This window comes from Odocoileus virginianus, chromosome 17 (genome assembly GCF_023699985.2).
Source record: "Odocoileus virginianus isolate 20LAN1187 ecotype Illinois chromosome 17, Ovbor_1.2, whole genome shotgun sequence".
Classification (NCBI taxonomy): Eukaryota; Metazoa; Chordata; class Mammalia; order Artiodactyla; family Cervidae; genus Odocoileus; species Odocoileus virginianus.
In genome coordinates this window covers 26745328-26757489 of record NC_069690.1, presented here as the reverse complement: position 1 = coordinate 26757489, position 12162 = coordinate 26745328, and the positions used below count along the sequence as shown (strand labels likewise).

At 39.8% G+C, this 12162-nt stretch overlaps 1 protein-coding gene across 8 annotated transcripts in view; it reads left to right on the top strand.

Moving 5' to 3' along the window:
* MYH10 (myosin heavy chain 10) overlaps positions 1-12162 on the top strand; it is a 121818-nt gene that overhangs the window by 40658 nt on the left and 68998 nt on the right. For 5 of the 8 annotated variants that reach the window (XM_020869052.2, XM_020869050.2, XM_020869055.2 and 2 more), the window contains exons 5-7: positions 4113-4215; positions 4816-4845; positions 11093-11185. In XM_020869052.2, coding sequence (XP_020724711.1) covers positions 4113-4215; positions 4816-4845; positions 11093-11185 — 226 coding nt within the window. The remainder of the gene's footprint in view (positions 1-4112; positions 4216-4815; positions 4846-11092; positions 11186-12162) is intronic. The other 3 variants (XM_020869056.2, XM_020869053.2, XM_020869057.2) reach the window with 1 other exon arrangement.

Genomic DNA, 12162 nt, shown 5'->3' with positions numbered 1-12162 from the left:
AATCTTTATCTTTTTGAGACAAAATTCACATACACTTACGTCCCCTACATACAAACCTTCAAGTTGTGAACTTTCAAAGATATGAACCTGTGTTCCACCAACATCAGACGAGGGTGACATGGCAGCTTGCCCTCCATCTCCTGTTGCTGACGATCCTTCAGCTTGGCCATCTCCCACGTCCTTGTCCTCCTCCAGTTGGTAACGCTTCTTCACTCAATGACACCTCTGTGCCAACTGTTGTACGGTACCACTGTATTTTCAAGGTACTATAAGAGTAAAAGTGTTTTATTTTTTTATTTGTTTTTATGTATTTGTGTGGAAAATCTTATGAACCTATTACAGTACAGTACTATATAGCAGATTGTGTTAGGTACTTAGGCTAATTTTGTTGGACTTCGGGAAAAGTTGGACTTCTGAATGTGCGCTCGAAACAGAACTCCTTCAGATGTAGGGGACTTAGAATGCAAAACTTTTAAGTATTTATGTGCTTTAAGTATATATGGGCTGAGTTATTTGTATAATGTAAACCTCTGTTAAGATAGAGAACATTATCATTATGATCATCCTGTAAAGTTCCCTCCTGTACCCAGCAAATTCCTACCCTCACTTCATTTGATTGTGTGCGTGTGTGCTCAGTCATGTGCAACTCTTTGCCTAAATGTAAATACAAAACTATAAAACTCCTAGAAGGTAGCATAAGAGAAAACTTACATGACCTTGGGCGTGGCAATACCTTTTTAGGTACAAAACCAGAGACATCCATCAAAGAAATAACTGATAAACTAGACTTCATTAAAAATTCCACTCTGCAATAGACAGTGTTAAAAGATTGAGGAGATAAACCACAGACTGAGAAGAAATATTTGTGGAAGACAGAACTGCTAAAGGACTGTTATCCAAAATGTAAAAGAACTCTTAGAAGACTCATCTGGGACAGATGTGCCATTTCACCTTAAAAAAAAAAAAAAAAAAAAAAACCTTTTTCTAAGAATATTTCTTTGATTCTGCTGTGTCTTTCATATTCAAATCAGAGGTTATCATCTTTCTACTTCTGTCAATTTATTCATCATCACTGTTGACCATCATAGTTGTTAACACTGCTGCCATTTGTTGAGCAACTTCTGGTTAGGTCCCATGCTAGGCTCCTTACAGGTGTGATCTCAATCTTGCAGAGTAACCAGGTCTCATTTTAAAGAAGTCTAAACTGAGGTTCAGAGGCCAATCACTTTGCCCAAAGCCCCATAACTAACAAGTGGTAGGCTGGATTTGAATCTAAGTCGGTCATCACGATACCATGGCCCACTTCTTAACCACTTTACCAGCTTGATAGATTCATGAAGTAGTTTAGAGTTTGGTAATTCAAATTCCCTTTTATATGGTGGATGAACAGCTGAGTGGACAATAATGGGTAATGTTTACTGAATACTAATTGTATGCTTTGTGTGTGCTAAGTCGCTTCAGTCATGTCTGACTCTCTGCGGCCCCAAGGACTGTAGCCCACCAGCCTCCTCTGTCCATGGGATTCTCCAGGCAAGAATCCTGGAGTGGATTTCCATGCCCTCCTGCAGGGCATCTTCCCAACCCAGGAGTCCAACCTGCGGCTCCTGCATTACAAGTGGATTCTTTACCACTGAGCCACTGGGAAAGCCCAATTATGTGCTTTAGATGGACTGTATTTCTTTTCCTTTACAACACAGCCTTATGTGTAATAGTAGCAGAGGTATCCTAGACCTGAAATACAGAAAATTTAGCAGAGTTCATAGGCAGTTGTTGACAGACAGCTCAGTATAGCTAAGTAAGCGTGACAGTCGGGGAAAAAAATGCTTTCAGGATACACTGAAGTATGTCCAGTTGAGAGGGGTTAGCCAAGAAACCGCAGAGGTAAACCAAGCTGATGAGTACCAATCATGACTGCTTCAAGACAAGTCATCGTCAGTCTACATGAGGCACATTTCTTAGCATCTTGAAAAATTATCTGTTTGAAACCAACAGCCAACATCATGATTAGCTTGAAACACTAGGTATTTTAAATAAAGTTAAGAACACAACAAAGAAAACCACTGGCATAGCTCTTATGAAATTGCACTTGAATAAAATCCAGATTCATTCCCATGGCTCCAGGGTACATCCCATCCACGCCTTTCCACCTCGGCGGCAGTCCCTCCTGCTGTGTCTGCCTGGCTGGTTATTTATATCAAATCCTGCACTTTGGCTGCCGGTTGCTGGAATATACCGAACTTTTTTTCTGCTTTGAGGCCTTAGCATTTGTCTTTCCATTTGCCTCCATGCTATGTCTCAGACCCTCTCGTGCCTGGTCCTGCTCAGCTTTCAGGAGTCGAGTGCCCCCCGCCACCATTAAATCTCCGGGGAGTTGTCCTTTGCTCTTCTGCCTTTTCCCCCTCAGTCACCTTGTTTCCTTCATCACCCTCCTCACATCCTACAGAGACCCAGTTTGTTTTTCTTGTTTGTTTTAAACCTCTTCTAATCTTGAGCTCCAGGAAGACTGTATCCACAGCTCAATCTCTAGCACTTAAGGGATGCCTGAGTTGATTTGGAAATGTGTTGAATAAAGGAATGAACAAAATTCATTAGCAGGTACCAATGATGACCAAGTAGAAAGTATAATGGTGATAAAAGGACATTAATGACAGGACCAAAAATATCGAATAGAGCCTAGAAATAAACTTATATAAGACTTACATTCTTTTATTCAGCAGAATTTATTGAGTACTTACTATGCTAGGCACTATGACTTTATAGGTGAATAAGATAAACATGGGTCCTTGCTTGTTTTGAACTTAGAAAAATACAGAATTTAACTGAGAGATGAAGCCATCATTTCTCCTAAAAATAGCATGTATATTATTTAACTCAAAATTCTGTCTGCCTGTTTTTATAGAGGTGGCAGGTGGGAGGAGACAGGGGAGGGATATAGCAGAACAAAAATTACTTGAAATTTATCTGAAAAAAATAAACCTCAGAGACTACTTGTCTCTGAGGTTTTAAAAAACAATGATGGATAATGTGGTTAGTCATACTTCATAAATACTGCATAAGGTTTTGACTTTGGAATAAAGTCATAAGTGTAAGGTAAAGATAGCATTTCAAGTCACTTGACCAAGATAATCAGTGTCTTGGTCAACCATTGATAATGGGATGTGAGCTGAATCATGTGAGTGGGAAATGAGATTAAATATTTACCTCAGGGTTTCCCTGGTGGCTCTGTGGTAAAGAACCCACCTGCCAATACTGGAGACACGGGTTCGATCCCTAATCAAGGAAGATCCCTTATGCCGTGGAGCACCTGAGCCCATGCACCTGAACTACTGAGCGCACATGCCACGCGCCTGAGGCCCACGTAGCCGAGAGCTCGTGCTCTGCGGCGGGAGCAGCCCCCACTTGCTGCACCTGGAGAAAAGCCCGGGTAGCAGCAAAGACCCAGCACAGCCAAAAATAATAAAGTTAAAAAAAAAAAATGGACCTCAGACCGTACATTTTTTTCGATTGATTAAGTTGTAAAAAGTGAAGACATCAAAATGCTAGAAGGAAAACATAGATGGATTTAACAGTGTAGAAAAGCTCTGTGTATGAGGTATATGTACAAGATGCTCTGTGGGTCCAAGGGAGCGAACCATCATCAGCTCTGAGGGATGAGCCTAAAAGGTGTTCAGGCCTTGAAGATGCTATCTGTGATCAGTGGGCATCCCAGGGTTCATTCAGCTCCTGCAGATTCAGTTACCTTAGTCTAATTGTTCTAGGAATTTTGTTCCTAGTGCTGGATGTGTTTCTGGTGCTGAGGAATTTCTTTGTAAACATTCTGATAAAAACTTTTCTGGCAGAGCCACTGATTCCTAGTATAGGTGGGGAAGTGTTGTGAACATTTTCCTCTGTCCTCTTAATTGGCATCTACCAAAACAACGTATTTAATTTATACCATTTAAGAACCATTTTCCAGCTACTGGTGGTAGTGTTGTGTTTGGTTTTTTTTTTTCCCTACTTACTCTCTTTTTATTTCCTACTAATTCTAGTTTCAAATCACTTTTGTTGATTATAGGTTGGGAATGTGTGTGCTGTGCTTTTTGTAAAGCAGCCTGTGTTACTATATCTTCCAGGGGCGAATCAGGTGCCGGGAAGACAGAAAACACTAAGAAAGTCATTCAGTACCTTGCTCATGTTGCTTCTTCACACAAAGGACGAAAGGACCATAATATTCCTGTAAGTTTTTGTTCTGCCCTTGTTTTTAAAACCCTTAGATTTATTCTTTAGTAACTTCAGAAACAAGAATAAGGAAGTGAGGGTGTTCAGCGCACTGCCTTTATTGACAGCTTCCTTGTCTCCCCCAGCAAGGAGGGGCTAGGACATCAAGAAATTGGTGGTAACTGGCAATTCCAGCAGGGCAAACTGAAATTGTGGTTGTAACTCAAAGCCTGATCTCTTGCAGAGTTGTGGTAAGGATTGTTAGAAGTCAATAAGCAAGGCTCATGAAGACCTCAGTTTTTAACCACCAGAAAAATATCCTCAGATATTTTCAGTGGTTCTTTCTGAACTTACAGAGCTAGCACCAACAGCAGCCTGAGGGGAGGATAGAAATTTGGGGGAGAATTGATGACAGAAAAGGTATAAGAATATAACACGTCAGTTATCCTTGATTTGTAGATATGCAGATGTAGTCGTTAATATCCCCTGAGAGATGCCAGCCAAACCCGCTTTCACAGTTCTAACCCTCACACTGACTTGGTGCTTTGGATGTGGCTTTACCGCTAGGAAAAGACCCAAACTTGCTAACGTTTGCGTTTGTCTGTTTGTAACGAGCAGCAGGAATCACCTAAACCAGTGAAACACCAGGCAAGTGCTTTTCTTTGTTTCTTAGTCATGAGTGTTTGCACTAATTTCTGTCTTTAGACTGAGTCGCTACTAGGCACAAATACCATTAGCTCTTAGCGAAATCTCTTATGATCGAAATGTTTCTTTTTGAAAATGTGTTTCTTTGAGGCTCACTGTTCTGAGAAGCAGCATGCCATTTTGCTTTACCTTTGTTTTCTAGAGGAACTTTGATGTTTATTTACCCTTTCATTATGACTTTGAATCATATGTTTGTGAAGCCTGTAAACGGGGTTTCATGTGTCAGTGGCCAGACAGAATCACTTTAATACTTCTTAAGCATGTGGAAACCTACCTTCATGCCATATATTAAATTTTGAATTTAGGGTTGCAACTGTAACAGTTTCTGATCTGTTAACATTGTGTGGTCTGGTATGTGTAGCCTGAAAGTCTCATTGTATTTAATATATAAATTTAGAATTTTTTTTTGTCTTGGGTAAGTTGTAGAGGAGTGTTATTCTTCCTAACTATCAGATGCCTCGCTTTTAGCCCCACAGAGCATAGCATCTGGCAGACCATGGACCAGAGCATGTCCTGATAGAGAGAGAGGGAGGGTAGGGCTGAGCCAGATGCCTTAGATAGACTGGGGTATCTGCACCTGTACTTGACCCTTTCCCTAGCATTGAAATGCTTTTGGTTTGTATGTCTTTCTGCAGGCATGCTGCTGCAAAGCAGCGTAAAGCAGTAAATGATAGTGTTGTGAAAACAACCTATTAACGTGAAGAAGCAATCAGAAGCGTCTAAAGGAATAGTCACAGACACAGATTTTCAGATACCTTTCTTTAGAATTCTTAAGAGATTCTCAGACACCAAAGCTTGTACCACACCTCTAAAATCCCATGATGTTCCTTTGCTTTTAGCTGTAGACCACACCAGTGATGCAAATTGGGAGGATGAATGAAATCATCACTATCCTATATGATATTGAAAGGCTCTTTGGCCAGTTAAAGAAGGAATCTCTAGACCAGCAACCAGATTTTCTTTGTGCTTTAGAGTACATGCTAAATGACCTTTTAATATGTACCTAGATCACTAGCAAAATAGCTTTAAATAATTAACCTACAGATTTAGGTTTCCTAATCCTCTGGCTTACATAAATCATCATCGTTAATGTTTTGTTTCAATGTCAGAAACAACTACAGAGTGGATCCCTGTGAGTAGCATGCTTACCCCTAGATTTTGCTTTGGGTCTGATCAAGCCAGGTTCCCTCCAGAAGGCACCAGCTTCTCTGGGCTATGCTGTGCTATTGTTACTGACTTGCATGTCTTTCTGCATGTTCTCTGCGCAGACTCTTCTGTGCTGCTTTCCCAAGTTTATTTTAACACTAGTCAAGTAATAGTTATGCCATGTCTTTAGAAACATGAGGAGACCACTGGTTCTCCATTAATTTTTCTTCCCCAGCACATTGAGGAATATGAGACACTCCTGAGCCTAGAGGCTGGTCATACCCTGGGGAGGGTCATTCAAGAGTTTACTTCTCTCCCTACACCCCCATCCTCTCCCGAGTGCCCCTCGATGTGATTTCCTCACCCCGTTTTGAGGATGACTGCCATAAAGTAATGGTTTTACTTTGTAAGGTCAGTGTTTCTTTTGGTTCCCTGTAACTGGTTTCTGAATTTATGTTGAACCTTATAGGCAAAACTTACTTGGATTCCCAGGAATCATTTGTATAAATTGATAGCATTTTATCACTAAACAGCAGTATAAATTGTTTAAAAAAAAAAAAACAAAGGGAAAGGCATTTGTAGCTTCCAGATTTTGTGAATCTATAATTTATTTGCTCTTGGCTCTTTTTCCCTCAACAACTTTATTGAGGTTTAAATTCATGTCCCACAAAATTCACCCTTTTAAAGCGTACAGTTCAGTGGGGTTTGTTTATTTTTCAGTCTAGTCACACAGTTACTACTAAAATCTTGTAATATTTTCATCACCCCCAAAAGAAACCCTTTACCCATAGGAATCACCTTCCATGTCTCCCCCAGCCCTTGGAAATCACTATTCACTTTCTGTCTCTCTGAGTCTACCTATTCTGAGTATTTTACGTGAATGGAATCATATAACATGTGGTTCTCTGTGACTGTTTTTTCACTTTGCATGTTTTCAAAGGTTTGTCCTTGTTGGAGCATGTGTAAGTGCTCCCTCCCTTTTTATGGCCAAATAGTAACCCATTATATTAAATTCATCATGTTTTGTTTATCCATTCATCAGTTGATAGACGTTTGGATTGTTTCCGCTTTGGGACCATTATGAATAATGCTGCAATGTATCAATTTTCACATGGACATACATTTTCACTTCTCTTGGGTGTATACCTGGAGTGGAATTGCTGGGTTGTGCTAACTTTCTGTTTAACATTTTGGTGGGTGGGGGGAACATTTTGAGGAACTGCCAGACCTCTCTATAGAAGCTGTACCACTTTACATTCCCAGCAATGTATGAGCGTGTCAGTTTCTCCATTTCCTAGTCAGTACTTGTCATTGTCTTTTTATTGAGGCTCTCCTAGCTCTGTGAAGTGTTCAATTTTTTTTAATGCATTTTATAACTTCATCTTCATTATAGAAATATGAACAAATATAATATTAAGGCCACAGTATTTAAGAAGTAAAACATTTACCTGTGAACTTTTAGTAGTTGTAACAAAATGAGTCCTCATTTGTCTTAATGCCCCAGCCAACTGCAAGTCCATCTTCAGTCCAGGTTCCCTCATCATATGTCGCTGTTACAGACCCTTGCTATCTGGCATGGTGTTTAAGGCCGCTCTGAAGCCTGGAAAAGTGCAATTTCAGAGCAGGTTTGAAGACAACTAATTTCTTAAACTTGACCATCCCCTGAGAATGACCTCTTCAGGCCAGCCCACCTGCCCGCTAACTGCTCAGCCAGCCACATCAGATTGCAGCTTCCAGATGACTTTGTATCTACTGGTCTAAACTGCCTTGAACTGATACAGAAGGGTAACAGATAGCAAGTAGGAAGCACAGAAATTATAGCCTATCCTGGAGCTTGTTTCTCAACATGTGATTAGTTGCTGCCGCCAGCTTCCCTGATAGCTCAGTTGGTAAAGAATCTGCCTGTAATGCTGGAGACCCCAGTTTGATTCCTGGGTTGGAAAGATCCCCTGGAAAAGGGATAGGCTACCCACTGCAGTATTCTTGGACTTCCGTTGTGGCTCAGCTGGTAAAGAATCCGCTTGTAATGTGGGAGACCTGTGTTCGATCCCTGGGTTGGGAAGATCCCCTGGAGAAGGGAAAGGCTACCCCCTCCAGTATTCTGGCCTGGAGAATTCCATGGACTGTATAGTCCATTGGGTCGCAGAGTCAGGCACAACTAAGTGACTTTCACTTTCATCAGCTTCCAGCCCTACTCTGTGGTCAGTGGGAAAGCCACAGCTTTGCCTGTTAGGCCTATGAGGACAGCGGGAGGCCAGCCCGAGTTCCCTTGCTGGCTGAACTGGAATTTTGAAAGATGTGTGTGTGTATGTGTTTTATTTGTGTGTTTTTTTTTTTTTTCCACCAATTTCAAACTCATTCTGTATCTATCATAGAGCAAGTATATGTAATACATTATGTAATAAACACAGGGGTGTAGTTTTCATGATGATTGGCATTAATGATTTAAGTACTTAGAACTTTAAAAATAATTTCAGTAGTTAATACTAATTTCTTTCCCCCATGTTCCACAGTGACATTTCTTGTTACCACATAGAACAGAAATAGAGGAACATTGCCCATGCAGTTCCAGTGGAAAGGTTAACACTTTAGTCACTGCTCCTGGAGGTTTATAAATGGCTTCATAATTTGGTTGGGAGCTGTAAGCACTTTCTACCTAAGTGGAATTATTCAGTGCAGCAGTGGTCAAATTTAGTGGTAATTTCTTACCTAAAGATCATTTTTGTGTGTTGTATAGTACTAGCTTTGGTCAAGCTTTATATGATTCACTCCTGAGTCTTTGAGATCTATCATTGGTCTCAGTCATGTCAGAAATCCATTAGAAGAGAAGTACCACCACATCCCTGTTAATGGAGTGGCCCCCATAGCTGAGACCCACATCTCCACACCCACTACAGTGACTATGAGGCCCCTCAATCCAAATCTTCCTGCCACCTCTGGTTCACCACCATCCCCTCCCCAGATACTGATAGAGTGTGCTTGGACCTGTCATTATCCGTCCATTCAGCAGACATTCACAGAACATTATTTTAGCTTGATGTTGACTTGACGCAGAGGATGCAGCTGGTGCCTTTAAGCCAAATGAAAGAATGGGATCGAGACCAGTGGATCACATGCACACAGTGTGTGCAGACACAAACACACACACACAACATATACATGCCAGGGAGAAAAAAAAACAATTATCTTGACCCAAACAACTCTTGTAAAGCCATGTCTAGGGAATGTTAAAATGAGGTATACAATACTTGTTTTGTCTTCAAGTTAGGAGAACATTTTAAAGATAAATTATTATTGGAAGTGTTTTTATTATGATTTGGTAGGATAGTGTGTAGTTTTAAGGAATCTCTGTCCTGATTCCTTTGAGCTAACTGGCCGTGTCAGATAAATGCAGTGCCCCACCTGTCAGTCAGTATTTTTTCTAACAGTTTCTACACCCTTATCACATAGGCTGAGTGAGGTTAAGGAATCTTATAGCCCGAGGCATTATTGCAGAGACAGTGCACCAAGGACTTGGTAAGATATTGGCCACAGACTCAGTGATGGCTGTGACCTCTGTCTGACCTCTAGGGAAAAGGCTCTCTGTTGTGTCACAGCACAATGGCTGCTGTCCTTAATGATGACCTTCAGCCTTGTTAACATTGGTTCAGGATACCATGTTTGAGAAGCTTTGACACCATATAGTGTTTAGAAAGATTTACATCAGAAATAGTCTGGTGTCCCTTGAAGTCCATAAACAGGAAGATTCCCTGTACAGGGAGCATATTATCTAAAGTTGAGAACGTGAGTTGATGCAGTGTCATGACACTCACATGGCAGGACTAGTTCCTGACTGGTTTCTGTTGAACACAACTGTAGACTGTGGTGAAGACCTGGGAAAACCCGGCAGTCCAGATAAATGCTCTAAAGTACGTACACATTGTGTCACGGGTCTCAGGCACATTCCCCACGCTTTCCCCAAGGGAACGGCACCTCCTAACATCTAACCACGCTGGCTGAGACTGCCTTATGGTATATACTTGTTCCTGGCTTTGGATTTGATGATAGTGTCATGCGTCACGTGGCAACTGGCCATTCATTTAAAAATCTTACCTGAGGTTCCTTATACTCTTTCTTTTTTTTTGCTTAGAGAAGCACATTAGTGTTTTTTATTTCTTTCTTTAGGTCTAGAATAATGGTGGGTATTTTAAAATACACGGGTAAGATTTGTGTTTGGAAAAGGATTTTAAGTCTTAGAGTATAATTCTGAAATTACATTCCCTGGGCATAGGGTCATTTTGTAGTGCTTTTCATGACCAGAAATGGCTTCATGCTTTCTCATGCAGCTTTCTGTTGTATTTCATAATTAAAGCACATATTAATATACTTACATCTTTTGTTTATAAACTGTTTTATAGCTTAATTTGCATGTAAGTAAGGACACTCAATAAAGCATACACTACACCAAATATGATATACTTAGCTTTTTAAATTTGAGCAAGAATTCAGTAGCATCATCATCTTTGTCATCTCTGAATTTGGAGATGAGGGTGTTGCCCTGTCTATGTCATTAAGATATCATGTTAAATCTTTAGGAAAATGGCAAGTCTCATTACCAGTACAGTGGAAATTATTAGAATTTACTGCCGTAAATCTTTGGAACAAGGCAAAGTAGAAATAAGCAGAAGCATAAGTATTAATATGTTCTTAATTGAAGTACCATGCTAAATTTCATTTTATGAAAAGTAGTTTGCTTAATTTTAAAAATTCTCCACTTAATTTGTGTGGCCTGTCCTTATATTTAGCATCTCTGTTCAATATGACATCATCTTCTCCTTGTGGTCACGTGATAGTCTGATTTTTTTTTTTTTTTTCCCCACCTTTAGCAGAGCCCATAAGACCGAGAATAAGAAGCCAAAAACAAAATTTGTTAGATGGCAAATGAGAAAACTGAGGAAAAGAGGCAGTGTTTTGTTTGCTTCGTTTTTTCTTTGAAGAATGGAATAGAGAGATTAACATACATTTGCTTTTATTTATGTGTGTCTTTATGTGTGATGTCTTTTAGGGGGAACTTGAACGGCAGCTTTTGCAAGCAAATCCAATCCTGGAATCATTTGGAAATGCAAAGACTGTGAAAAATGATAACTCATCTCGTTTTGTAAGTTTAAAAGTGCCAGAAACCTTTCAATCCTCAGATTTCTAGTTAAATGTTTGCTATGATTAAGCAAATAAAGTATCTTCCTCCCTAACAGGTGTAGTATGGAACAGTGAATAGAAATACAGTGCAAGTCACATGTAATTAAAATTTTCCTAGTAGTCACATTTTGAAAAGCAAAAAAAAAAAAAAGGAAAAAAACAAATGGGAAAGTAATTTAAATCGTATGTTTATTGTATATAAATATATAGTTATGTATGCTACGGTTGTGTTGTTATAACCTCTCTGAACCTATTTCTGCACTTTGGTTGGGGATGATATAAATAATTCTGGGCTTGTCATGGAGATTAAATGAGGTTCATATCAAGTACTTAACACAGTGCTGGGCACAATTAACACTGAACAAAGTGAAGTTGGCATTTGATGTGGTAAATTGTTGTCTTTGTACCTTGCTGTTTCTATGGTATATGGATCTCAGAATAATATATCGCTACTGTTACTTCTCTTTATTTTTAATATTTTAGTTTTATTGGGATATAGTTATTTATGGTGTTGTGTTAGTCTCAGGTGTACAGCAGAGTGATTCAGTTATACAGGCCCATGTATTCATACATTTTTTAGGTTCTTTTCTCATATAGATTATCACGGAATATTGGGATGGTACTTCTCTAAAATATTCTTCTCAGCCATTCTACTCTCTGAATTCAGTGAAAACCTTACTTCGCCCTCAGCTTGCACAGCTCGTCTGGGGACATTTTCCTGAATGACAGCAAGATCAGTGTCACAGGACATGGCCTTCCCTTTTCCAGCTTCTCAAGAGTCAACACTTGGATAGCAAATCATTGAACTTCTGCTATTTCTGCTCCAATAGCTGGAGTTGTTTCTATGTTTTTCCTCCCTCCTCTGATATTAGATGTCTTGGTTAAAGTTAAGAAGGCCAGAATCAAAGCAACTTAATTCTAACGATTCCTCTATAGGCG